Genomic DNA, 26,508 nt, shown 5'->3' on the forward strand with positions numbered 1-26,508 from the left:
CGCCGCTCGCTGCAGCGGGCGCATGCGCAGCTCTTCAACGGCGAGGCTTGCGGGAAAGATGGAGTGTTCTACGCCTGGTACTACGGAGGCTGCGGACTCTGGAGGGGCTGGACAGTACAGCTCCGAGGAACAAGAGGGTCGGGAACCGGACGGAGTCCACTTCGACCGCGAGAGGGCGCGCCGCCTGTTGGAAGCGGTGTCCGGTGCTCAGCCGGCGGGGAGGGAGGAAGGTGAGTCGGGGGGGGATAGTGGCTGGACGGAGGCGGGGCGGCCTGCAGCCTGTCCGTGGTCTGGCGCGGGCCAGCCTCTGCACGACGTCCCGAACCTCGAAACTCGCTACCTGCGGAATTTTCGCATCCACATGAGGGCAGTTTCCACCAAATTCCAGGTCTTGTCCTCTTGGAGATCAACAGGACTTGCCCAGCCTCACCCTAGCCGAGCCATCTACCATTCCTATTTGTCCTTAATCCTATATCTCCACATTGCTTCCCTTCCCTTTCAAAGCCCTACAGTTATGACGGATCTGAACGGCTTTATTCAATTTACTTTGTTTTTATTTATTTATCTTGCGACGCCTCTCAAACTCGTGGCGCGCCTCCTGCCCTATGAGAGGTCTGAGCTTTGGAAGGTCTTCCTGAATCCCAGCCTCCTCTTGAGCTTGATGACTGTGTCCTGGCTTGCCATATTTCTTTCTTGATAGACCTGACTAGCCTTGAACTTGCCTCAGCCTCCTTAGTGCTGATATGACTGGCTTGCACCACCATACCCAGCAATACCGTATTTCTATGTGCCTGTTGCCAAGCCCTTATTCCAAAGAGGAGATCTAGGAGCTGGAGAAACTGGCCTAGGTAATCGTCTTGGCTCCAGATGTTCCATCTCACCCTGATGCAGAGTTGTGGAGAGCAGTGGACCCAGGTGGGGTTGGTACACTTCTGAGCTGAAGTGAACAGATGCTTTCGTTTGACCCAAAACTGAGTAACAAGGGATAGAGAAGAACAGCAAGAGTCGGCCTCTTTCTTAGTCCTTTCCCGAGCTAGCTACTTAATGTTAACCCAGATGTACAAAAACTGTATCTGGGTTTCTGTGCTAATCAGGTCTCTGCAGAGAATCCGGATTTCAGTCCTGGTTGGTTTGCTTGCTGAGCAAATTAATCTTGGAAAGTTCAATGTTTGTGAACTGCTCTCACTGAATAAAATTGTAATTTTTGACCATGTACAAGGGAGGCATGTTTAAACTTTTTTAAAAAGATTTTTTGTTTAATTTTGTGTGATAAGCTTTTGCCTGTGTGTGCATGTGTGTGTGTGTGTGTGCCCTATGTGTGTGTCAGGTACCCAAAGAGGCCAGAAAAGGGCATCACATCCCTGAAACTAGAGTTACAGACCATTAGGAGCTACCATTTGGGTGCTGGGAACTGAACCCTGGTTCTCTACAAATGCAGTAAATGCTCTTAACCTCTGAGAGATGTCTCAGAATTGGGGGATACACAAAAGGGAAGTGACCTTGGAGATGGGAAGAGTGTGCCCTGGACCTTGAAGCGGAGAAGACAACAGTGGCTTAATGAACTATTTGCTTACATATGCATGAGCACAATACATACATGATACATACAACCCAGTTCATTTCCCTCCCCTCACTTCTGGCTCACTTACCTGCAGCATTTACATTCTGCCCACTTTTTTCCTTGTAGCATGTCTACTATTTACATATCATAAATTCAACCGTTACAGGTGTGCCACTCAAATGATTTAAAATGTCTTTTACTTTTAATTATGTCTATATGTGTGCCCCTGTCAGAGTGAATACCCTTGGAACTGGTGCTACAGACAGTTGTGAGCCAGCATGGGTGCTGTGAACCAAACTCAGACTCTGAGTCTGAGGTCTGCAGCCCCCAACTCAATATTTTTTCTTCTTATATTTATCTAGAGAGTGTGTGATATGCATGCTCATACATGTACCATGGTGTGTGTACGGAGGTCGAAGAACAACAGCTTTCAGGCGATGGTTCTCTCCTCCTACCATGTGGGTCCTAAGGATCAAACTCAGGCTCTTAGGCTTAGTGGCAAGTTCACTTACCCAACAAACTATCTCATCAACCCCTAGTCAGAGATTCTTAGTAAAATTAGAGATTTGTGTGGTCATAACCACAGTCCAATTCTAGAACATATCCACCATCACAGGTAGTGTCCATCTCCGGTCCTTCCCATGTATCTTCCCACTTGCCCTAGGTAACCACTAATGTGTTTTCTGTCTCCACAGATTTACAGTCGTCAACATCTCATACAAACAGAATCATACACTATATAGTCTTTGGTGTTTAGCTTCTCTCTGCATGTTTTTGGGGCTCAGTCAAGTCACAGTATATGTTCCTTTTTATTGCTAAATAGAACTCTGCTTCTGCTAGACCTGGAGGGATGGCTCGGCAGTTAAGGTTAAGAGCACTGGCTGTTCTTCCAGAGGACCTGGGTTCAATTCCCAGCACCCACACAGCAACTCACAGCTGTTTGTAACTCCAGTCCCAGGGCTTTTGACACCCTTCCACAGACATACATACAGACAAAACTCAAATGAACATAAAATTAAAAATGAAATTTAAAAAGAATTCTGCTTTACGGGTATATTATATTTGCTTGAACATTTGCTTTTTTGGAATATCTGAATGGTTTTTAGCTTGGACCTTTTCTGAGAAATTCTTTTGGAGGCGTCTCTCATTGTCTAGCCTTGGCTGGTCTGGAGCTCATGATGTAGATAGATCAGGTTGACTCGAAACTACAGTAATCTGCCTGCCTTGGCTTCCTGAATGCTAGGTCTCATGGTAGGCACTATCATGCCCAGTGAGAAAATCTTTACAGTTTTTATTTGTGTGTGTCTGTATGTACACAGGTTCATGCATGCCATGGTGTTTGTGTGCAGGTCTCTTCTCCCATGGTGGGATCAGGGCATTGACCCAGCTGGGTTGTAAGGCACATGAGGCAAGCACCTCTTCCTGATGAGCCACCTCACCGGCCCTCTTCCAGTGCATCTGCTGTGGAATTATGTGTGCACATCCATTGTATTTCCCAGGGGTCTCTTCCTGGGCTGTGTGTTGTTAACTCTGTATCTTTAACATTTTGAGGAACTGTCAAATCTTTCGAAAATGGCTTCTTTCGATTTCCAATTTCTTCCTTTAAAGCATGAGCTTTAGTTCTCTATGTCCTCCCCTTTGTTTATTGTTTTACCTTTTGTTTGGTTTTCCTTTTATTTTATGTTTTTGAAAAAGGGTCTCTATGTTATGTAGCTCTGGCTGTCCTGGAGCTCACTCTGTAGTCCAGGCTGGCCTCAAACTCAGAGATAACCTGCCTCTACCTCTCGAGTACTGGGATTAAAAGAGTGTGCCACCACACCAGCTGTTGTGAGTGTGTAGTGATTTCTTGTTTTCTAAATATTGGTGACAGTAAGCGCCATTTCACTTACTACTCTGGTATATTTTAGTGAACTATCTAGTCACATTGTTGTTCATGTTATGACTTGGTTATTTATTACTGAATTATAAACCATTTTATATTCTAGGTGCAAATCCTGTATTTCAGATATGATATCCACATATGTTTTCTTTGAGACTTGTCTTCATTGTTTTGTTTTAAGATTTTCTTCTTTGGAGGGTGTTTCACTATGTTGCACTGGCTGACCTGGAACTCTCTATATAGACCAGGTTCTGGCTTCAGACTAGTAGGGTGCTAGGATAAAAGGCATGCATCACCATGTCTGGCTATCTTCTTTATTTTTTATTACATTTATCTGTATGTGTGTGAGCACTTGGGTGCCATAGCTTTCGTGGAGGTTAGAGGGCAATTTGGAGTAGTCGTTCTCTCCTTCCACCATGTGGATCCCAGGGATTGAACTCAGGAGTTCAGATCAGCTTTGGCAGCAAGCACCTTAACCCACTAAGCCATCTCACCAGCTCATTTTATAAACAGCTTTATTTTATAAAGAGTGCCTTTTGAAGCATAGCTACGTTCTACCATATGAAAGAACATGTGGTGCTTGTTTTTCTTTGCCTGTCTTTTCTCACTTAAAATAATGTCCTGCAGTTCTATTCATTTTGCTGCAAATAACAGATTTCATCGTCTTTTGTGGCTGTATAATGTTCTGTTGGGTATATGTACTGTCGGGGACCATGCTTCAACAAGGTAGAGACGTGAGGATTAGAAAAGTTAGCAAAGAAGTCAAAATGACAAACAGACGCGTAAGATAGTACCGGGAGGGAGTTCCAGTGAATACTAAAATTTGCCTGTGTTTAATTTCCTATACACTTTTATACCCCCCAATACCACAGGCAAAAGAAGACAGAAGACTGAGCAGTTTCTTACTTCAGTACTTTGAGCCATCAAGTCATTAACATTCTGTTGTCTAGGCAGCGTGTGAGCTAGACCACGTCTCCTGAAGGCAGCCACTCCCAAGGTCAAACCTCCTATTTCAAAAGAAGGAGCTGAAGTATACTTGAATATCCTGACCGTTGGTCAGGGGGCAGTGGATTTACCTATATGGGCCATCTTAATGTCAGAAACACCAAGTAACCACACCCTAGGTCAGGGTGTAGCCACACTTGTTCTCAACAGGTGTGACCTTCAGACAAGGTAGAAATAGGCTCACACTTTTACCTCCACGTCCTCCTCCCTTTTTGTCAATTTTAATAGAGTCTGAGCTTCTGCTCCAGGACAGACGACTGTGTCTGAAAAGTGATGAGTTTCCTGCAGCTAAACTAGTAGCAAAAACTCTTCCCCTCCTCCTGAGTCTGTCTGTCTGTCTGTCTGTCTCCCTCTCCCCCTCTGCCTTTTTCTCTCTCTCTCTCTCAGAAGGAGAGCATCGAGTGGTCAGCTCAGCAGTAAAGAAGCACGTGATCCATTTTGTGAACAGGGAAAGGGAGTAGAGATAATGACAAGTTTTGTGTCAGAGCTGGAGCTGAATGACAGCTTACCTAACATTCGCAGGGTAAGGTGCTGAGAGGTAGGAGTGTCAGCAGGTCTAACCATCTTGATTTGGTGACGTCTGATTAAAAAAATTAAAGATGAAGTTGTTCAAAGGTACTGGTTTTTGGTTGGGCCAGCGTCCTAGAAACCCTTTCTGTTCAGCTAGGACTTTGTACAGAGCATCAAGATGTCCTCTATTAGGGCCCTGCTGCCTCTCAGTAATGCAGACCCAGGTTTGTGTTCTTCTCTGTGGAGGCCAGGATATGCTAGGCTGAAAAGTTACCTTCCACCAGGGAGAGGGATTGGATTGCTGCGTTCACACTGTCCAGTTACTTGGAATGTTTGCTACAGCCAAGCATGGTCACACACCTTTAATCCCTCACTTGGAGACAGAAGCAGGCTGATCTCTGTGAGTTCAAGGCCAACCTAGTGTACAGAACAAGTTCTAGAGCCACAATTGGTCCAGCAATTTAAAGCACTGACTGCTCTCTCGCAAAGTATCCAGGTTGGATTTCCAGAACCACTTGGCAATTCACAACTGTCTGTAACTCTGTTTCCCTGGGATTCAGTGCCCTCTTATGTCCTCCATGGTGTGCGGACATGTGTGCAAGCAAAATACCGATACACATGACATAAAGTAATTTTTTAAATTTAGTTATAGACCTATCTAATAAGGAATGCACATCCATGTCTTGGATGTGTGTCTTGATTAGGGTTTCTATTGCTGTAAAGAGACACCGTGACTTCAACAGCCCATATAAAGAAAAATATTTAATTGGGGTGGCTTAACATTTTCACAGGTTCAGCCCATTATCATGGTACACCATGGTGATATGCAGGCAGATGTGGTACTGACTCTATCTTGATAAGAAGGCAATAGGAAGTGAACTGTCTTACTGGGTGTGGCTTGAACATATATGAGACCTCAAAGCCCGCCTCCATAGTGACATACGTCCTCCGATAGTACCACACCTATTCCAACAGGGCCATACCTCCTAATAGTGCCATTCCCTCTGGGAGCCATTCTCTTTCAAACTACCACAGTGTGCTTTGTTCTTTTCCTAAATAGCTATCTCTCCTGTAATGTTGTTAAAACTATTGATGTTGTTTGAGATGGGATCTTACTATGGAGCCCTACACAGCCTGGAACTTACTACGTAGACTAGACTCGTCTTATACTCGGAGATCCAGCTGCCTCTGCTGCCTGAGTGCTGTTATTAAAGGTGTGCACCTCTTCATCTTGCTTTAGAACTTTTTCATGAGAAGTCCTCAGCTACAATTTCTAAATTACAGTGCATGGTGGTTGTAACACCCGATTCTGTGTTACCCCCTCGGTACAGTTCGCGCGCCACTGTACCGTACGCAAGTTGGGCAAGGGCCTGGAGATTGAAAGAACACACAAGAGACCTGGGTCATTCGAAAGGAGATCAGCCGAATGCCGTTTATTCAACTTTGGGGAAATCCTTATATACCTAGCTGCTGCACAAGGATTTCCACCCAGGCAGGTGGGAAATTACCATACCAAAGATGAAACAATGCCCTACAGTTAATCACCAGGCAAGGCCTAGGGAGCACAGGAACAAACAGGATGTTTAGCTGGCTGACCAGAAACTGTCCTCAAGATGCACTCCAGGAGCAAGGGTAGACCCGGGCCCTACAAGAGTGAGCTTACAGTCCTCTACCAAGGCAGGAGTTAGTGTGTGGTGGTGTGAGCTTACAGTCCCATCTGCTGGGGCAGAAGGGTCCCTTGAGCCAGGAATTCATGGGCAGCATAGGACAACCTCATCTCACTTGACAGCAGTGTGTGACTGGGTGACTAAGAGCACTGGCCTATATAAAATAAGTAGTAATACAATTGGTTTGCGAGCATAGCACGAGCCATGACCCAGTGACAAGGAGAATCAGATCTGCACATGTACTGGAATGAGGTGTCCCATTCCTCAGTGCCTATGTTTGGGACAGATCGGAGACAGTACTGTTGAGGTCATATCTGTCAGCTTATATGATTTCTCTTCCCTCTGTAGTGGAGCACATGATCCAGAAGAACCAATGTCTCTTCACCAGCACCCAGTGTAAAGTTTGCTGCGCCATGCTGATTTCTGAGTCCCAGAAGCTGTCACATTACCAGGTAGGCCTTTTCTACCATAGCCATGAACTTATCTTCTGCTCCAGTGCCAAGCCCTCTCCTCTCCTGTCTTGCACAGCGAATGCTGGTTCTTCCAGATGTTTCCTTCATGCATGATTGCTTGGGACTTGAAGATTGACTTATTCTGTGAATCTCATCTCTCCCTTCTGAATAAATGGGCCATTATGTAGGTCTTTCTGTACTGCGCGGTGTAGCAAGAAGTGTGAGCTTTGGCTTTACACACACTTGAGTTTGAATCCAAATCTGTTACATCATCTTATAGGCAAGAAATTTCACCATGCGTGGCCTCAGCTTCTACATGTATAAAATAACAATATTCTTGCAGATTGTTGAAGGCTAATGTAATAGCATGTCAAGGGTCTAGCACATTCAGTAAATGAGTTTTCTTCCCCCATTTTCTCATCCTCAGAAGTTTTGTGAGGAGGAATCAGGTGAGAATCTGTTATGTCATGGTTGCCTTCTCTATGAAATGGCATTGGCTATCTTTGATCTTTCTCCTTGGATTCTTGCAGAGCAAAAAACATGCCAACAAAGTGAAGAGCTACCTAGCAATCCATGGAATGGAGACACTAAAGGGGGACGTGAAGAGGTTAGACTCAGATCAGGTAATACAGCTACTTTGTTGAAACCGTTTGCTTCCCCAGCAGGTTGGTGTGTGTGAGCACAGGCTTTGATTCGGACTGACTTGTCTGCAGTCTCAGCCCTGTTGTCTAACTTGGGCAAGTCTTATAACTCCAAGCCTGGACTTCTTCCTCTGTTAGAAACAACAGTACTTCCAAGCATGGTGCTGTATACATGTGGCCAAACACTTGGAGGTGGAAGCAGGAAGATCAATAGTTCAAGGTTATCTTCCTCTGCTTAGCAAGTTTGAGGCCATCTTGGGCTACAATGAGAGACTGTCTTAAAACAAACAAAAAGATTATTACAGCTGCCTTTCAGAATTTTCAGAAGTTGAGAGACTTCTAAAACACCACCAGACCCCAGACCCGCCCTACAGTAGCAGTTCAGCAAAGGGAGCCATTGATTGCCTTCCCACCTGAAGGGTTACTGAAACAGAACAAGAGAGGAAGTAGAGGGATGTTCATTTTCTTGAGCTGTAGGGGTAACAAGCTTTCAGCATTTGGCCTGGGCAATATACCTCCTCCAGTTATGAAGCAATTGCATTTATTTACTAATTCATAGTTACTATAAGAATTATTATGAGACAAACTCTAATTCCTTGAGTGTGCTGTGACTTTCAGAGTGTGGAAGTTGTGCACATCATGGACCGGAAGTCAGTGCACAGGGCTCTTAACTCACTAGAGGGCAGCCTTGAACAAATCACCTCACCTCCCTGAGTTCACTCATGCAGTGGAGGTGGTCTGGCCTCTTTAGTGTTGTGAGGTAAAATTTCGTCCCCAGTAAATGCTTGATAAACAAGAGGTTACTTTCCAGACCGCCTTCCCACTGCAGTGGCTGGTGGTTTAAAGGGGCCTTGCTTCCCTTCTAAAAATCATCTTCTAGTTGCCCTTATGGCTGAGATCCAGATAGGGAAGATCATTTCACCTCTCTGCACTTCAGTTCTTCGGGTGACTGAGTGGCTCAGATGAGATCATAGCACCCATCACCAGCTAGAAATTACTAACCCCAAAATGTCTTCAGTAAGAAGGTTGAGAAATGTTAAAGAAATAGCTTATTGAGAAGACAGACTTTTCAGGAAGATTAAAATACACTTCCTAGCATAACCGTAGCAACAAATGGAACCTGGTGGTGTACTTGTTCTAAGAGCCCTGGATATGTACTGTTTGCTCGACACATCTGGGTACAAGTCAAGTTGTCCACAGCCAGCATTGCACTTGAGCTCATATCAGAGCCTCCTACGCTGTTATGCTGTCTGTGTAGGTGACAGAGGGTGTGTTAGAAATCTGATAGACTTGGAATACAGGTGAGGAGCAAGGTTAATTCTTCCTGTGTATGCGTACGAGGGGGCTTAGCCATTGAATGGTGGATGGCAGACCTACTGCCCTGCAGGAGGGAGGAGGAATGTTCTAGAGAGTAGGAATAACCCAAGCAAAGCAAGAAAATAACAATAAAATTGAAGTTATGCACAGTCCAGCCATGGAACAGCTGGAGAAGACTGCTCCAGGCGTGTTGGGGTTAGTGTGTGCACCAGCCACGGGCAGGGGAACCACTGAAGGTTTTCTGGATGCGCAATGGCATGATCAGATTGTGTTCTCTCTCCCAACCAGAAGAGCAGCAGAAGCAAAGACAAGAACCACTGCTGCCCCATCTGTAACATGACCTTTTCCTCCCCTGTTGTGGCACAGTCGCACTACCTGGGGAAGACCCACGCAAAGAACTTAAAGCTGAAGCCGCAGTCCACTAAGGGGGCAGGTACTGGCTTTCTGAGTAGTGCTTTTGGGACCCCTCCTGTCCTCGGAGCACCAATGCCAGGTGCTTCCAGAATGCTCACTGGGGCCTCAGATTTGGAGAGGTTGCTTTTAAGAGCCCTGAAAGTTCCACCTAAGAGTCGGGGATGTAAGTCAGTTGGTAGAATACTTCCCTAATATGCACAAAGGCTTGGCTTTCGTTCCCAGCCTTACATAGCCAGGTGTAATCTCAGCCCTCAGGAGGTGGAGGCAGGAAAATTAGTAGTTCAAGGTCATCCTCAACTGCCATAGGGACTTTAAAGGCCAACCTGGGCTACCTGAGATCCAGCTTCATTGAAATTCGGCCCCAGACTTGCACTCACTTCCCTTCCCCCTTGTGTCATTTTCTGTAGAAGCTCCTCAGCCCAAGTCTTGTCCTGACCAATAACTGTAACTCAGAGAACGGAAGGCCGACACACTCTGTGAGCATTCTTCGCTTTCCTCTTCCTCCCACCACCCACCTGCTCTTACTACTAAATGTTGCTAGTTGACAGCTAATTCCTCGTCTTTCTCATGGGCTCAGGCTATACCTGGCTCACTTGGACCTACAAAAGCTGCCTGTTCTAAAGGTGCGGGCTAGCCTTCAAAGCAGCGCGCTCTGTAGTGTTGCCTAGCAAGCTTCTTGCAGCTGCCATGAATCCACTTCCCAGCACTAACTTCACAGTTGCCTCCTTTATCCTGTCACAATTGGCCCAGCCTTCACTTTCATCTTGAGTCCTGGGGTTCTTAACCTAGGCTAACTGAGACCTTTGATTTTTGGGATGTGTGTGTATGTATGTGTTCTCTGTGTTGGACCAACACCACACTATTGATATAACTTTTGATTCTTTTTGTTTTACTGCATTAATGAAACAAAACAATTGTGTTTTAGAAGGTTTTGAAGATGGGATAGAAAAGTCTCATAATTATACCCTCTATTCATACCCAAATCTATTACCTACAGTGTGAAACAATAGCATATAGACTCTGAAGTCGGAAGAGCACAGGCTTCAGTCCTGGCGCTTTCACTTGCCGTTTGTGCCTGAGCTTCTGTGCCTGTAAAGTATCAGTGTCACCTGCTTTGAAGCTTGGGAGGGTAATTTCCAAACCACTGGGCAGCCAGGTGTGATGGCACACCTCAGATCCCAGCACTTGAGAAGTGGGGGCAGGAAGATCAGGAGTTCAGTGCCATCTTTGCCTGTAAGTTTGAGACCATCCTGTCCTATATGGCACCCAAAAAATAAATAAGAGCCAAACACCACATTCCCCCCCCCCCAAGAAAAATCTAGGATACAGCAGATCCTCACTAAATACCAGCTATTGTCATTATTGTTGTCACCATTAAAAAGCCAGAGTGAAATCCCCTCATAAAATGCGGTTATTGATCAGGAAACCACTGTCTCGAGCATTGATTCTCAGCCTTCCTAATGCTGTGACGCTTTAATACAGTTCCTCATGTTATAGTGATCCCCAGCCTAAAGTTTATTTTTGTTACTGCTTCATAACTAATTTTGCTCCTGTTACTAATCATAATATAAATATCTGTGTTTTCCGGTGGTCTTTGGTGACCCCTGTGAAAGAGTCAGTCGTTCAACCCCCAAAGGGGTCGAGACACACAAGTTGAGATGCACTGACGTAGAGTGTGCCATTGACCTTGCCTGTGGCTGATTTGTTAACTTTAGATGAGGACTAATTGAGTTTTGTCTGTGAAGTGAGGGCTGGTAACAGCACCACAATGTTTAAGCATTGGGCTGAGGAAAATTGTCTTAAGAACTGAATTCATAATGTCGTAGACTTCACATCTCACAGATGAGAAAAATCTGTGGAAGAAGCCTTCTACCAATATGTCTACACAGCAGTGACTTTCCGCACTCTGTGTCGCATCAGCCATTTGTGTCCTCTAGAACTTTCCATTCAGCCTCATAGTTTAAGCATGTGTTCATATTACTTCACGAGTTTATTGTAACTTTATTCCTGAAATTAAACATAATTTCCATGGTTTTACCATTTGGAGTGTTAGCATTTAAGAGTACTGTTGCTCTTATGATCTTGTGCACTATGTGTATGTGTATGTCTGCTTGTATTCTTTTTGTTTTATGTTCATCCAAGTTGACTCCATGTATATGTGCTTATAAACATAGAATATGTAATTTTCTGTTTCTGTTAAAATGATGCACATACATGAATAATTCCGTTCAACATGCAAAATATTCAAAGAAGCAAGTAAAATGCCACCCAACTCCTACTTCCAGGAAAGCACTGTTAACAGTGGCTCATGCTTGGAATTTTTGTACTTGAGAGGCTGAGACAGGAGAATTGCTGAGTTTAAGACCATCCTGGGCTACAAGCAAGTTCTAGGCCAACCTGGGTTATAGAGTGAGACCCTGACTCAAAAGAATAAGCAAACAAATACATCCATATGCTGCATGACATGCTATCATGTATGCATTGTGTATGTGTACGTATAGGTGACATTTTTTAATGTCAGTATATTTATATAGATTACACAAAAACTTTTAGCATTGACATGACCATATTGTCGTATCAATATGGTCCTTTTATATTTCTTCATTTAGTATAATACTTCCTCCTGTTAGGTGATAGAGAGATGACTCAGCAGTTAAGTGTGTGTTCTAGCAGGGCGGTGGTGACGCACACCTTTAATCCCAGCACTTGGGAGGCAGAGGTGGCAGATCTCTGTGAGTTCAAGAGTTCGAGGCCAGCCTGGTCTACAAGAGCCAGTTCAGGACAGTCCTCAGAGCTACAGAGAAACCCTGTCTCAACCCCCCCACACATACACACACCATAAAAAGAGTGTGCTCTACTCTTGCAGAGGAACCAAGTTTGATTCCCAGCACCCATGTAGGGTGACTCAAAATCCTGGTAACTCCAGCTCCAGGGGGCTCCATCACTTCTGGCTTCCATGGGGACTGCTCTATGTGCACTTACCACACGGGCCCATGCAATTAAAGTGTTGGATTAAAAAGAAAAAATATTCCCCCAGGTTATTGCAGACTTTTTGTAGGTCTTTTTAGCAATCATGCAAACCACTTGATGGTTCTTCTAGTGTTGGGTCTGTGCATTTTTCTCTCCTCTTTTCACTTGATGGCTCTTCTAGTTTGAGTCTTTACATTTCCTCACTACTTTTCCTGTGTTATAAAAAGAGCAGACATCCCTGGAAAACATACTCTGCATGTTTCCCGTATTTCTCTAGAGCAGCGCTCGCTCTTGCTGGCATTGATGTCCATTAAATAGCTCCTCTAACTCTGCAACACACTGCACTACTTTCCTCCAGTATAGGTTTTTACAATATTTATCTATTTTTGTGTATAAGATGTTTTGCCTGCCTGTATGTCTGTGCACCATGTGCGTGTGGTGCCCACAGGAGAAGGCATCAGACCTCTAGGACTGAAGTTGCAAGCAGATGAGAGCCACCATGTGGGTGCTGGTACCAGCGTGTAGGACCAGGTCCTGTGAAAGAGCAGCAGTCAGTACTCTCAACCACTGAACCGTCTCTCCAGCCCCACCTCTAGTGTATTCTGAAGAATAACCTTGGGCCATCAAGGATTGTGCTTGCCACACAATCCTGGGTGTCTGACTCTCAGACCCTATGTGGAAGTGAAAGGAGAAAACCGAATCACAGAGTTGTCCTCTGACCTCCACACATGTACTCTGGCGTGCACACCTATACACACACATACACTTATGAGTACACAAACATGTACACACATAGCATCTACTTGAAAAGGCCATCTATATGACCTGTTTTCAACATCCCATGTCGACCTATGAGAGGATCATACATATGTCCATAGCAGACTCTGATTAGCTGGTTTCTTTTTTTAAGAAAAGATTCATTTCTATTGTTTTTTAGATTTGTTTATTTGTTATGTATACAGGGTAATGCCTGTATGTATTCCTGCATGCCAGAAGAAGGCAGCAGATCTCATTATAGACAGTTGTGAATCACCCTGTGGTTGCTGGGAATTAAACTCAGGACCTCTGGAAGAGCAAGCAGTGCTCTTAACCACTGAGCCATCTCTCCTGCCCTGATTTCTATTTTGTAAAGTGTGTATGTGTGTGTGTGTGTGTGTGTGTGTGTGTGTGTGTGTGTGTGTGTGTATACATGTGTGTATACGTGTGTACACTTGCCTGCATAGGCCAGGACAATTGGATAAAGGCTTTGTGACAAGGATGCAGTGAACTGAGCTTAGATTCTGTGGAACAACAATAGTCATTCTTAGCCACTGAACCTGCTCTTCAGCCCTTGACAGATTGAATTGCTTGCACAGAGTCAGGAATATTTTCTGATGATGCCTGCATCAGTGGTAACCATCAGATCTACTTGCTCTACACTCGAGCCTGGGGTAAAGCAAAAGCTCCAGGGTCATACAGTCCAAGGTTCTCTCAATGATTTGGTCATCTTGAGAAAGTAATTTTTACTGTCTAAGCTTCAGTCTTCTCTGTAATATGGCAAAATGATGCCTCCTTCATTGGAGTACTTCTGGGAACCAAAAGGGAAAATGTGTATACAAAAGGTGTAATTGTTACTGCCACCATTTCTTCTCCCTCACATTGCCTAAAATTCATCGTAGTCTGATAGGCATCTCTGTCAGGTGTGGTGGCAAACTCTTCAGTCCCAGCCTGGTTTACATCTAGCCAGAGAGCTACACAGCTACATAGTGAGACCCTTTCCCAAAGATAGGTAGGTAGGTAGGTAGGTAGGTAGGTAGGTAGGTAGGTAGATAGATAGATAGATAGATAGATAGATAGATAGATAGATAGATAGATAGATAGATAGAAAGAAAGAAAGATAGAAAGAAAGATAGAAAGATAGAAAGATAGAAAGAAAGAGTTCCTAATTTGGTTGCCTGACTCAGTATGGGCTCAGAGCTTGATGTCTACTTCAGCTCTCTGTAACTGAGGTATTTTAAGGATGGGAATGAAATTTTCACATTTCTTACCCTACTCACTTGGAAATTCCAAGACATTCTGAGGACTAGAGAGACTGAAAGTATGTTTGCTTGGTCTGTTACAGTTAGGTAACGATATTCCAAGTTCAGAGCCTCTTCAGAGTGTGAGAACATCAGGGCTCATATTCCTAAAGCTGACAAACAAATCAGTTGTTCATTGCATCCGCTCAGATCTTGCCAGCTTTCCCAATTGAAGAGACATTTATGGTATGAGCCTCATAGGCAGTGCCCCATCTCCGAGTGTGATGGGTCACGCTGCCTTTCTTCCACTTCAAGCATACTCGAAAGCCTGGCACCTTCTGGGTTGTTTTTTCATTGTTTCTGTTTGAACTCTCTCACCACAGCTCTGTCGAAACACCTTACAAATCCTTTCCTTGTGGCCTCCACCTTAGCCTTGCACCAGAATAGAGAGATGCTAGACCCAGACAAGTTCTGCAGCCTCTGCCATTCAACCTTCAACAACCCTGTCATGGCTCAACAACATTATATGGGCAAGAAACACAGGAAGCAGGAGACTAAGCTCAGACTCATGGCGCACTATGGGCGGCTGGCAGACCCTGCTGTCTCTGACTTACCAGGTGAGAGAGCCCAGCTCATACACAGAGCTGGACCAGGGACTGAGCACTGGAGCTCCCTGGATGACCCAAGTGTGTGTTGCTTCCTGCCTCTTCTAAATCAGGGTTTGCAAACACAGAAGGCAGTCAGGATGCCAGGCTTGGTATACACTCCAACACTTAGGAGAACAAATCAAGGGCGGTCTGGGTACATAGTGGGAACCTGTCTTTAGAGGATGTAGGGGAGCAAGCAGGAAATTCAGTAAGCTCCAAAGATAACCACAGTCAGCTGAACACTCTGAGATCTAATGGTATTGCTGGTTTTTGATTTTAAGGCACTGTGGAAATCAGGTATGGTGCACACCTTTAATCTCAGTATTCAGGAGGCAGAGGCAGATAGATTTCTGTAAGTATAAGGCTAGCCTGGTCTACATAACGAGCTCCAAGACAGTCAGGACTACACAGAGAAACATGTTTAAAAAAAGCTATGGAAATCCAAATTCTTATTTTTATTATCATTATTGTTAGCTTTATTTTGATACTGGGCATGAAATACAGGAGTTTGTGCATGTTTAAGAGCCACCAGCTTATACATTTATATTGTGTTTTATATATATTGTTGGTTGGTTTTTGAGACAGGATTTCTTTGTGTAGCTCTGTCTGGAAATGGTTATGTAGACCAGCCTAGCTTCAGATTCATAGATCCACCTGCCTCTGCTTCCTGAATGCTGGGATTAAAGGTGTGTGCCGCCGCCACCTGGTTTAAAGATTTTTTAAAAAATTTAAAAAAAGATAGTGTCCAAAACAAAAAACCGCTGGGCAGTGGTGGCGCACGCTTTTAATCCTAGCACTCAGGAGGTAGAAGCAGGTGGATCTCTGTGAGTTCAATGCCAGCCTGGGCTACAAGAGCTAGCTAGTTCCAGGACAAGCTCCAGAGCTACAGAGAAACCCTGTCTCGGAGGGGGGAGGGGAGGAAGGAAGGAAGGAAGGAAGGAAGGAAGGAAGGAGGGAAGGAGGGAGGAAGGGAGGAAGGAAAAAAAAAGAAAGAAAGAGTGTGGCTGGCAGTGGTGACTTCAGCACTGGGGAGGCAGAGGCATTCAGATCTCTGAGTTTGTGGCCAGCCTGTTCTACAAAGTAAGTTCTAGGACAGCTAGGGCTATGCAGAGAAGAAAAAATATTTTTATTTATTTATTTTTGTTTCTTCCAGACAGGGTCTCTCTATGTAACAGCCTTGGCCATTCTGGGACTCGCTTTGTAGACCAAGTTGGCCTCCAACTCACAGATCCACCTGTTTCTGCCTCCCAAGTGCTGAGATTAAAGGTATGTACTACCACTGCCCAGCAAGATTTATTTTTTTAATTATGTGTTTACGTGTATCTGTGGGTGCGTAAGCGTGGATACCCAAGGAGACTAGAAGACGGGGTTGATTCCCTGGAGCTGGAGTTACAGATGGTTGTGACACCTGATGGGAACTGAACTCGGGTCCCTTGGAAGAACGACGAGTGCTCTTAACTACCTAGCCATCTCCCCAGCCTGATTTAAACTCCCTAGGTAACATCCACATTGCTTGATTGAAGGTCTCTGGTCTCTACCAAAGTTTGAGCATCCTCAGGATAGCTCTTTCCTTGGCATTTGAGATCTACCTGTATCACTAGGGAATCATGGGGGGGGGGGCATTCTAGCTTCCTTAACCTCAGAATGTCACCTGCCATCATGGGAATGGGCATTTACAAATAATTATGGGCCTTTCCTCTTGGTCTACAGTATATTTGGGGCTGGGAATGTTACTCGGTTGGTAGTGTTTGCCTAACATAGACACAAAGTCCTGGCTTCAGTTAGCAGCACCACACAAACAGCACAGCAGTGCACACCTGTAATTCCAGCACTTGGGAGTTAGAGACTGGAGAATCAGGAATACACACACATAAGCAATTATATAAATAAATAAACAAACAAACATAAATAAATAAATGGAAGCAAGGTGATTGTTCCTGCTGTGAATATAACCTGCCAGTCTATAAACTCAAGAGCAGTCCTGTTTAGTTTGGTTTGGGGGGATTAGGGTTTGTTTTGTTTTCTGAGATACAGTCTCATATAGTTCACAGTGGCCTCAAATTATCTCTGTTTCCAAGGTTGACAACTCCTGACTGTCCTGCCTCCACTCCCAGCTTCTGGGATTACAGGGCTGTGCCGCCCACCATGCTTGGCATAGGCTCAGTCGCAGCAGCATCTTTAGAAGCTGGTGTGCACACTGGCGCCCTTTTCCCACAGAAGAGGGTTGTCTGAGTCTGAAGCAACCAGAACACTTGTCTCATTCCCGTAGCGTCCCACAGAAAACGATTCTTCTCCAGAAGGTCCACTGCATCAGAGGTCACAGCACTACCCAGCAGAACATGTGTGCATCCAAACTAGCATCAACACACTTAACCAGAGTCTTTCCAGTCTTTTAAACATGTACAGTATGAGAAAACAATCCATGAAAAAAAATCAGCCTAGACCAAAAGTGGTATTTCCACAAGCGGGTAAGCTGCCCTTCCTCCTGTGAGCTCTGTAACCAAGGCTTCAAGACCTCTAAGCAAGTGCCTTTACCTTGTGAGTCATCCCACTTCCTCTTAATGTTGACCTCAAATGAATATCCTTTACTGTTGAATGGAAGATGGCCTTTTCTTTCTCTGCTCCACTACTCTACCTGAGCGTATACCCAGCCTTCCCTTTTCCCTAACATTTAGCTTTAAACCTATTGTACAAGGAAAAGTTTAAATGTAGAACTCTTTACAGTATACCAAGATAACTATAAGAAATCTGATCTCAGTATTAGACTGTCAGTTGGGTGAGAAGACGATCTTCCTCAATCTAGTTCTTGTCTGTGCTCCTACTCAGGATTCTGTTTGCTGTGAATCATTGAAAACAGTATTTCCCTTCTCTTTGCCGTGCATTTCAATTGTGCCCATAAAACATTACTAATCAGTATGTTCTGTAAATGGCTGAGTGAAGTGTCCCCTGCAGAATCTCATCACTCACAAGGCTAAAGCAGAAAAATCGTGAGTCCAAGCCTGTCCTGGGCTGTACATTGAGATCTTGTCTCAACACATGCACACAGAGAGAGAGAGAGAGAGAGAGAGAGAGAGAGAGAGAGAGGAAAGGGGGGAGAGAAAAGAAGAAAGTGGTGGCATTTGTCTATAATCTGAAGCAGGATGATAGCTCCAGGCCAGCCTGTGCTGTAGAAATAGTTCAAGGCCAACCTGAACTACATAGCAAGACCCAGTCTCAGAACCTAACAAATAAGTTTAGTAAGACATGGTACAATGAACAAATCAGGTTTTCATGCACCAATAACAAAACTGCTAAGAAAGACATCAGAAAAGCTATCTCCTCATGACTACAGAAAAAAAAATTTTTGAAGGAAGTGAAAATTCTCTTCAATGGAAATTATGAAACTAATCAAAGACATTGAAAAGGGACCTGGGGAGTTGGTTCGTTGGTAACGTACCTGCCCCACAAGCAGGAAGGAAGACTCCAGCACTCTCAGGAGAGCTGAGTGTGATGGTGCACTTCTATACCATTGTGCCAGCAGGACAGTTAGGTGGATCTAGCCAGTTAGTAATTTCTGGGTCCAGTGAGAATCAGTCTCAATAAGAACAATAGAAAAAGACACTTCATATCAACTTCTGGCCTCCACAAGCATGCATGCTCACAAAGTACAAAATAAGTAATGAAATTGAAGAAGAACTGGACAGGGCAATACACACATGAACCCAAGGCAGGAGAATTGCCTCAAGTTCAAGGCCCATCTGAGCTACATGACAAAACCCTCTCCCAAAGAACAAAGCACCATCATCTCTAAAATGGGGACTTGTCCTGTGTTGGTAAATTTAGTACTGAAATATTCATACTTTAAGTGATTTGTGCATTTGGTACAATTCCTATCTAGATGCCAGTGACATTCTTCATAAAGGTAGAATGTGTATGGTGTAACACATGACCTCCAGCAGCAAAGGCAGCCCTGAAAAAGCAAAACTGCAGATTTTCTAAACATACTATAAAGCTACAGTGAGCCAGGCCTGGTAGCACTCCTCAGAATCCCAGAACTTGAAAGGTGTCGGAGGAAGATCAAGAATCAGAGATCATCCTTGGCTGCATAGAGAATTGAAGATCAGCTGAATTACATGAGACCAAAAATGCCTGTTACCTGTAATCCCAGCAAGCACTTGGAAGATGTAAGCAGGATCAAGAATTCTAGGCCAGCTTTAGCTATGCCCAGAGGCCAGGCTAGCCTGGACTATGTAAGACTCTATCTAAACAAAGGGTCTTATTTTCTCTTGTTTTGCCTACAAGTAGTGGTTTTCATTATGACATTTTCATACATATATTATAAATCTTTGTTCTTATTAATCCTCCATCCCCATACCATTCCTTTTCTGTTTATTCTTTGTTTCTGTTTTTTTGTTGTTTTGTTTTGTTTTTTTGTTTAAGGGGATAGGGTCTTTTTATACAGTTCGGCTGTCTTCGAACTCACAGAGATCCACCTGCCTCTATCTCTAGGTGCTTGGATTAAAGGCATGTGCCACTATCCCCAACTCTAATACTTTTTTAAAAAGCATTTTAACCGTCTGAGACTGATATTATATATCAGGAACCCAGAATCTCAGAGAGGCTCTATTTTCACACACAAGGAAATGAGAGCTGTTAAACAGCTGGCCCGGAGTCCGTGTGAGTGTGGAGGTGAGCTCTGTACATAGGTGACCTCACTACAGAGCTGGGAGAGGTGAGGGCCTCAGAGCCAGGGGTGAGGCTGGAGGGACAGAAGCTGAAGGGCAGTCTGAGATACTGTCTCAAAAGAAAGTAGAGGGAATACATGACCCATGTAGACATTTTGGCCTGGCATGGTGATGCATATATAATTCCAGCACTCAAGAGACTAAAGTAATAAAATCGCCATGGCTTTAAGGCCAGAGGTACATCATGTAGTGAGACTTCATTTCAAAAATAAAATTTAAAATAGCTCTAAAGAGATGGCTCAGCAGTTAATACCACTTACCGGACTCGAAGAGGGTCTGGGTCCAGCACCATACCAGGTGGCTAACAACTGCCTATAACTCCAGTTCCAGAGGATATGACTCTGTTCTGGCATCTTGGGCACGTGCACACGTGTACATTCAAGCAGACAAGCACATGCACATTAATCAAATTTTTTTTAAAGCCCAAGACTTGGCTGTTTTACCCTAAGTATGAGTATACTTGGGATAAAGTATACTTTTATGAGTGTAAAGTAATATCATTAATTGGTTTATGGTTGAGGAAAGCTAAGCATTGGAAGGAAAAGGACTTAGCCTCGTCACATGAAACAGCCAGGGTCCCAGTCTGGGCTCTTAGTCCTGACTCACTGCTGGAGCCATGTGGCTGAAGGCCACTATGTCACCGGAGGAACTTGGTCATGATGTCTGAACCCCAGTGTGAAAAGATGGATAGATTTTCATAACAGTTATACTCCTTAATTACTGTCGCCGCAAGCCCAAGGAGAATGGACCGTTCTGAGACCTCACGAAGGGGTCCCTTAATAAGGCCACTAAACATAGCGAAGGTCACCATTGTTCTGCGGTTTCTTTATTAGACGTGTTTATTTTGCTGAGGGTGGTGTGCACGCTGGGGTGTACGTGTAGATGTCAAAGGACAACTGGGAGGAGTCAGACCTGTCCTTCCACCTTGTGGGTCGCTAGTTCTGAACCCGGGTCATCAGATTGAGGTGCAAGCTTCTTTATCCACTAAGCTGTCTCAGCAGCTCATATTCTGTTCTCCGTTTATTCAGTAACAGTCTGGTCTGGCGTTTGCTGGGATCAGGAACTAAGATTGCTCGATGAGGATAAGGAGGAGCAGTGTTGCACAGTCTGTGCCTCCAGAAGAACCAGGTTTAAACCCTGGGATCAGCTCCACCCAGCAGTCTTCAGAAGGGCCTCTTTATGCTCTGTGCAAAGCAACGTTCTTCTGGTTCCCTCTTACTGGATAACTAACTCTCTTCGTTTTGATGTGTGTTTCAGCCGGGAAGGGCTATCCCTGTAAGACGTGTAAGATAGTGCTGAACTCCATAGAACAGTACCAAGCTCACGTCAGTGGCTTCAAACACAAGAACCAGTGAGTAGCATCCTTTGAAGTTGAAGAGTCTTCAGCAGGTAGCTGGGGTTTCTCAGTCAGGAAGTTCTCTGCTTAAATCAGTTAACAGGCAGTGTCTCGGGGTTCCCTCATCAACATGTGGACAGACGAGGCCAGAAGTTCCGGTAGAGATGCACAGACGGTTTCCTTTATGGTTTCCAGAGAGCACCTGGGTTTCTTGGCCTGTAGCAGCTTGTGTAGGAAAACATGATTTTCTACAATTATTGAACAATTCATTTTCATTAAATCCTCAGGAGAGCTCCACTAGAACATCTCCTTTACCTAATGTCACTTAGGTTGAGTGGCTTGCCCTGGGTCACACAGCGACTTGGAGTTAAACAAAGGTTGATACCCTTGAGGCTGCAGACTGTTGATTTTGCTCTCCTGCTGCCTCCTGGAGCTCATTAGCCTGCCTCACCTTACAAGGCTATGTAAGGATCAGAAGCAGCATGTAAAGAATAACTATAAATAAGTTCGCTATTAAGATAAATTCTCTTGCTGGGTGGTGGTGGTGCACACTCTTAATCCCAGCAATTGGGAGACAGTGTCAGGGGAATAATCTCTGAATTCAAGGCCAGGCTGTTCTCCAGAGCAAGTTCCAGAATGGCCAAGGCTGCACATAGAAACCCTATCTCAAAAGAACATTTGAAAAAAAGATAAATTTTCTTTTTTCATTATAATTGTACTTGTGCGCACACCATAAGAAGGGATCCAGTACCCTGGAATTTGAGTTACATTCATTGGTGAGCCCAGACCCGGGTCCTCTGCAGGAGCAGTACATGCTCTTTATCACTAAGCCATCTCCGGTTCCAAAGACAGTAATGTTCATTGGTCAACAGGTACATAAGCTGAGCATGTGGCTCCTTTCTAGAATAGTAGCACTAGGAGGGAAAGGGAGGAGGAGGTCATGAGTTTGAGGCCACCTGAGATACATTGTGAGTTCTGGCCAACCCTGGGCCAGGCAATGGGACTCTCTGAAACAAACAAGCATATACTCGTATCATGTGTGTTATTGGCTGCAATAGAAACCAAGAGTAATGTCCCTGGTTCCTTGGACCTTCTGTTAGAAGTGGGAACAGAGACCAAACATCCATATATGTAAGACAGTGTCAGGTGGCACCATGTCTCCAGCTAGTGGGAGAGAATATCAGAATGAGGCTGATGAAGTAAGACTACCCCCGGTGAGATAGGGTCCCATGGTCAGAGTGAATTGTGTCTTGGAAACTTAACAGTTAAAAATGTACTTTGCACTGAGTACTCAGGAGGCAGAGGCAGGCTGATTTCTGGGACTTCAGTGCCAGCCTAATCCACAAACTGAATTCCAGTCAGGGCTATTCAGTAAGACACTATCTTTTTGTTGTTGTTGTTTCTAATTGTACTTTGCCAGGCATGTTGGTGTATACCTATAATCCTGGCACATAGAAATGGAGGCAGACATTCAGAGTTTAGTATCTTCCTTGTCTACATAACAAGCTCATAGCTGCCTCAGTCACGTGTGACCTTGTCTGAAAACAAACCCATCAAAAGCTTACTTTGCATAGTCAAAATGATTATAAAGAAGTAAGGTGGGTCTGGTAGCAGATGCCTGTCATCCTAGCCCTGGGGAGGTGAGGGCAGAAAAAGCAGAAGTTAGTGTAAGGTACAGGGAGATCCTGTCTCAGAAAGCTAGGTTCAGGGGGGCTGGGCAGTGGTGGCTCATACCTTTAATCCAGCAGAGGCAGTAGGACCTCTTGAGTTTGATGCCAGCCTGGTCTACAGATTGAGTTCTAGCCTAGCCAGGGTTATATAGAGAAACCCAGTCTCGGGGGGCGGGGAGGGAGGGTGTCAGGAGCCATGCAGTCAGGCATGGTATAGACCTGTAATTCCAGCAGTTGGGAGGGAGAGGCAAGGAGGATTAGAAATTCAGGGTCAACCTGGGCTGATTGCAAACTGTCCAAAACACAAACAAAAATAAAGCCATATGCGGTAATATATGTGTAATTCTGTCACTGGGAAGGCAGAGATGGAAGACCCCTGGTGCTCACTGACCAGGCAGTGTAGCCTGCTTGGCAAGTTCTAGACCAGTGAGAAGCCTCATTTCAGAAAGATATAAAGCACATAAGAAATGATCCCCCAAGCCTGGCGGTGGTGGCACACACCCAGCACTCAGGAGGCAGAGGCAGGTGGATCTGCGGATCTTTGTGAGTTCAAGGCCAGCCTGATCTACAAGAGCTAGTTCCAGGCAGGACAGGCTCTAAAGCTACAGAGAAACCCTGTCTTGAAAAAAAAAAAGAAAGAAATGATCCCCCTTGTCTGTCTGTCTGTCTGTCTCTCTCTCTCTCTCTCTCTCTCTCTCATGCGCACAAGGAATTCTGTCAGAAAGTGAATGCAACTCAAGATCATTTTAAGCAGAATAAGCCAAACTTGAGACAAAGATAAAAATCATGTTTTCTCCTTTGTGGATCCTAAATTTCACAAATTTCTAAAGAAACATTTAAGCTTTCTGAAGGTCAGTTTCATGTATAAAATGAAGATGCTGTTCTTTGCCATACAGAGTTGACATGAGGTTGAATGTGGTAATGGCCTAGCATTCAGTGGCCCTCAGTAAAAATAACGTCACCCTGGCATTGTCCTAACATATGAGGAGAACTGTACTACGTTAGTGCAGGCTACTACTAAGTGTATGTGCCACACACTTACCCTGTGCCTTTGTTCTTCTCAAATTACAGGTCACCCAAAACAGTGGTGTCACCTATGAGCCAGATGCCAGAGCAAACGCAGCCCACTCCAAAGGACTCGAGTGTGGTGGAAGACTAGAGATGTCTCTGCCTGGTCACCTGGTCAGCCTTGTTGGAACAGCCACAAGCCAGTTCCCGGTGATTGTGGAGCCCTTGGCTCCCTCTTCCTCCTTTCTAATATCAGAAGAATATGGAGGCATGAGGCCAAACTGGGTTGCAGACAATCTCTGACTGGGCCTGGATGGAGCGCCCCCTAGCCTCCTCTTTAGCATGACCCTACAGGTCATGTAGGAGACAGGGCTCCAGAGAAGACCTGAGGTGGTGGTTTAGAGGTTAGCCTTCCCTAGCCCCTCTGGGTACACATCCTGCAGTCCCAGTATCTGTTTTTCCGCTCAAGGTCAGTGTGGAGCAAGTTCCTACAGACAGAGGAGAGCACCATCTCTGGGCTCCAGGCAGCTCCTGAAGACTTCGTCAGGGCAGCAAACCAGAGACTGAGTGGCTGCCATGTAGAGACTTGGAGCTAATGTGTCACTTCCCACCCCTCAGATGTGCAGGCTTGCCTGGTGTAGATCCTGCCGCCGTGAAGTCTCCTGGAACACACATGTAGTCCTAACAGCACTGCCATCTGCTGCCCGTCTCTCCAGGTCCCAAATGGTGCTCGTAGGCATCTGCAGTAGCTCGGAGCTTGAGGAGACCTGAGTGCCCTGTGGGATCATGGGATACACCAAAGGGAGCCTTTGTCATTTATCAGAGGTGCTGTGACCCAGGGTTGTGTGAGAAAGTCTCCCACCTGCTGTGTTCCTTGACCCTGTGCCCTTAAAGGCAAACTGCCTCCTGCCAGCCTGTTGGAAGGCTGCTTGGTGTTAGTTCTGTGCCCTTGTGTAGTAGACTATACCCCCGGGTTGCTGTGGTGCTATCCTTCCCTTGTCATCTTCAAGGAGATTTGGGGGACCCAGGAGGAGGACTGGAGAAATGGTGTGAGGAAAAGGGCCCCAGGCCCTGAACTGAGAGTTTTCTACTGGTGTTTTGTGGCCTGAGAATCCACTGAGAGTAGTTTATTTGCTTGTTTGTTTGTTTGTTTTCCACATAGCTGTGGAACAAGGATTCTAGGAAGTATCCCTTCACTTGTTAATGAAGTTGGGTACCATATAGGAATGGGGGCGGGACTTTAACTTAAACCTTTGGCCACTCAATCATCCAAATAAAGAATTTCTTCCGTGAACCAAGCTGTAACTTCAGATCTAGGGATTATAGCCAGCCATGTTGATACTACTATAATAACTCCCCCACCCCCACCCCAGTCAGTAGCCTCCAGGGCCCTTGGTATTGATCTTACCCCAGGAAAAGTCTACCTGGTGTCCTAAACCCAGCCCAGTTCATTGACCCAGCCACCTCCATCTTTCATGGTGGCCTCCTGAAGGTCTTGAGAAAATCTAATTTGGAATCTGATTTGTTCTTGAGATGGTCATTCTGGCTGCTGAGTGGAGACTGTCCATAGGCTGTCTCTGGGGTCATCCCTTCAGGATATCTGCACCAACCTCATGGCCAGGATTCTGTGTTAACTTCTGAGCTTCTGAGTGATTGGGTGAGAGTGCTGAAGGACAGGTGTCCTTTCCCTGCTCAGGGTGATGAGCCAGAGGCGTTTCCACGAGCTTCTCATAGGCCTTGGTCCTTTTAAGAGCCTTTTGTGTGGCTTGGAAATGATGGGAAAGGGAGCTCCGGCCTTGGAAACGGATGCAGATGGGCCAGACCAGGTAGCCTCAGGTCCAGTTCTCTGCAGCTTTCTGTTCTGGGCGCCTGCCCCTAGCCAGCTATGAGAGGCTCTTCTTAGCTCCTAGAGTAGGTTCTCAGCTTTCCGCTTCCCAACCATGGGCCGATGCAGTTTCCCCAGAATTGTATGCAGCCCAGTGTGTCAGAATTAGTAAAGATTACTAGGTAAAGACGTGAAGGGGAAGTCATGGATGGGCTGACCCGCGTGAGCCCTCGCCTTATAAGACCTCTTTGTCTAGAGTCAGGAGTCCCTACCAGCTCACGTCCAGCACCACTGCTGTGGAGCCCTAGGGAGGCTCACCCTTGAAAATCTGAGTTATAGAGAGTTATAGCGGGCATCTGGGAATGCCCCGGACATGAGCGCTACCAGCCTGGAGTATGAAAAGACTGAGAAATGAACATCTGGTCTGTATAACTTTTGAGGTTTTCCAGTTTGTCTGAAGTAGCCAGGCTAGCCTTGAACTGCTGGTCCTCCTGCCTCCACCTCCCTAGACCTGGGGTGAAAGGCGTGTGCCATCACATCCAGCTTCATCTGTTACTGTGTATGTGAGGGGACAGGGTCTGTAGACCAGGCTGGCCTCAAACTCAGAGATCCGCCTGCCTCCACCTCCTGAGTGCCGGGATTAAAGGTGTGTGCCACTGCCACCACCTACAAGAAGTTCATTTTTTTTTAAATGCTATCTAGTAATCCTTTGAATCTGTTACAACCGAGCCTTTCTACTGTTGAACAGTTGTGTTTCTCCTTGAAGGTCATTCCAAATAAAGCTGCTGTCAATTTGGTCTGTGCGCTTCTTGAGTCAGAAGTGGGATGATGGGATAGGCAGCTTTTAGCCAAAGTGTTCTGATGTCCCCCACTCAGTGAAGGCCC

General features: G+C 45.3%; 1 protein-coding gene across 7 annotated transcripts; it reads left to right on the top strand.

The window, feature by feature from the left end:
- Nucleotides 1-3: 3 nt before the first annotated feature.
- Nucleotides 4-26,420, top strand: Znf346 (zinc finger protein 346). 7 transcript variants are annotated; one of them, XR_015005212.2, is made up of 8 exons: nucleotides 4-230; nucleotides 6,971-7,074; nucleotides 7,605-7,697; nucleotides 9,321-9,465; nucleotides 14,797-15,030; nucleotides 16,214-16,326; nucleotides 21,042-21,135; nucleotides 23,862-24,002. XR_015005212.2 is itself a non-coding variant. In XM_085699580.2 (7 exons), exons 1-7 carry the CDS (start codon nucleotides 23-25, stop codon nucleotides 24,099-24,101), a joined length of 1,137 nt encoding a protein of 378 aa, XP_085555706.1. In that variant the 5' UTR covers nucleotides 5-22; the 3' UTR covers nucleotides 24,102-26,420. The 7 variants fall into 7 exon arrangements, 6 of the variants coding, with proteins under 6 accessions (XP_085555706.1, XP_085555707.1, XP_048303764.2 ...); XM_085699580.2 differs by lacking the exon at nucleotides 21,042-21,135 and having other exon boundaries at nucleotides 5-230; nucleotides 23,862-26,420; XM_085699581.2 differs by lacking the exon at nucleotides 21,042-21,135 and having other exon boundaries at nucleotides 5-230; nucleotides 14,845-15,030; nucleotides 23,862-26,420.
- Nucleotides 26,421-26,508: the final 88 nt, after the last annotated feature.

Source organism: Myodes glareolus, chromosome 14 (assembly GCF_982192425.1).
Source record: "Myodes glareolus chromosome 14, mMyoGla1.1, whole genome shotgun sequence".
NCBI classification, from domain to species: Eukaryota; Metazoa; Chordata; class Mammalia; order Rodentia; family Cricetidae; genus Myodes; species Myodes glareolus.

Bases quoted from the DNA above. Each gene is read 5' to 3' on its own strand.
- Znf346 (XM_085699580.2), top strand. From the start codon at position 23: ATGCGCAGCTCTTCAACGGCGAGGCTTGCGGGAAAGATGGAGTGTTCT. The intron at 7,698-9,320 runs GTAATACAGCTA...TCTCCCAACCAG, and splicing joins AGAGGTTAGACTCAGATCAG to AAGAGCAGCAGAAGCAAAGA. The intron at 15,031-16,213 runs GTGAGAGAGCCC...TGTTTCTTCCAG, and splicing joins TGCTGTCTCTGACTTACCAG to ACAGGGTCTCTCTATGTAAC.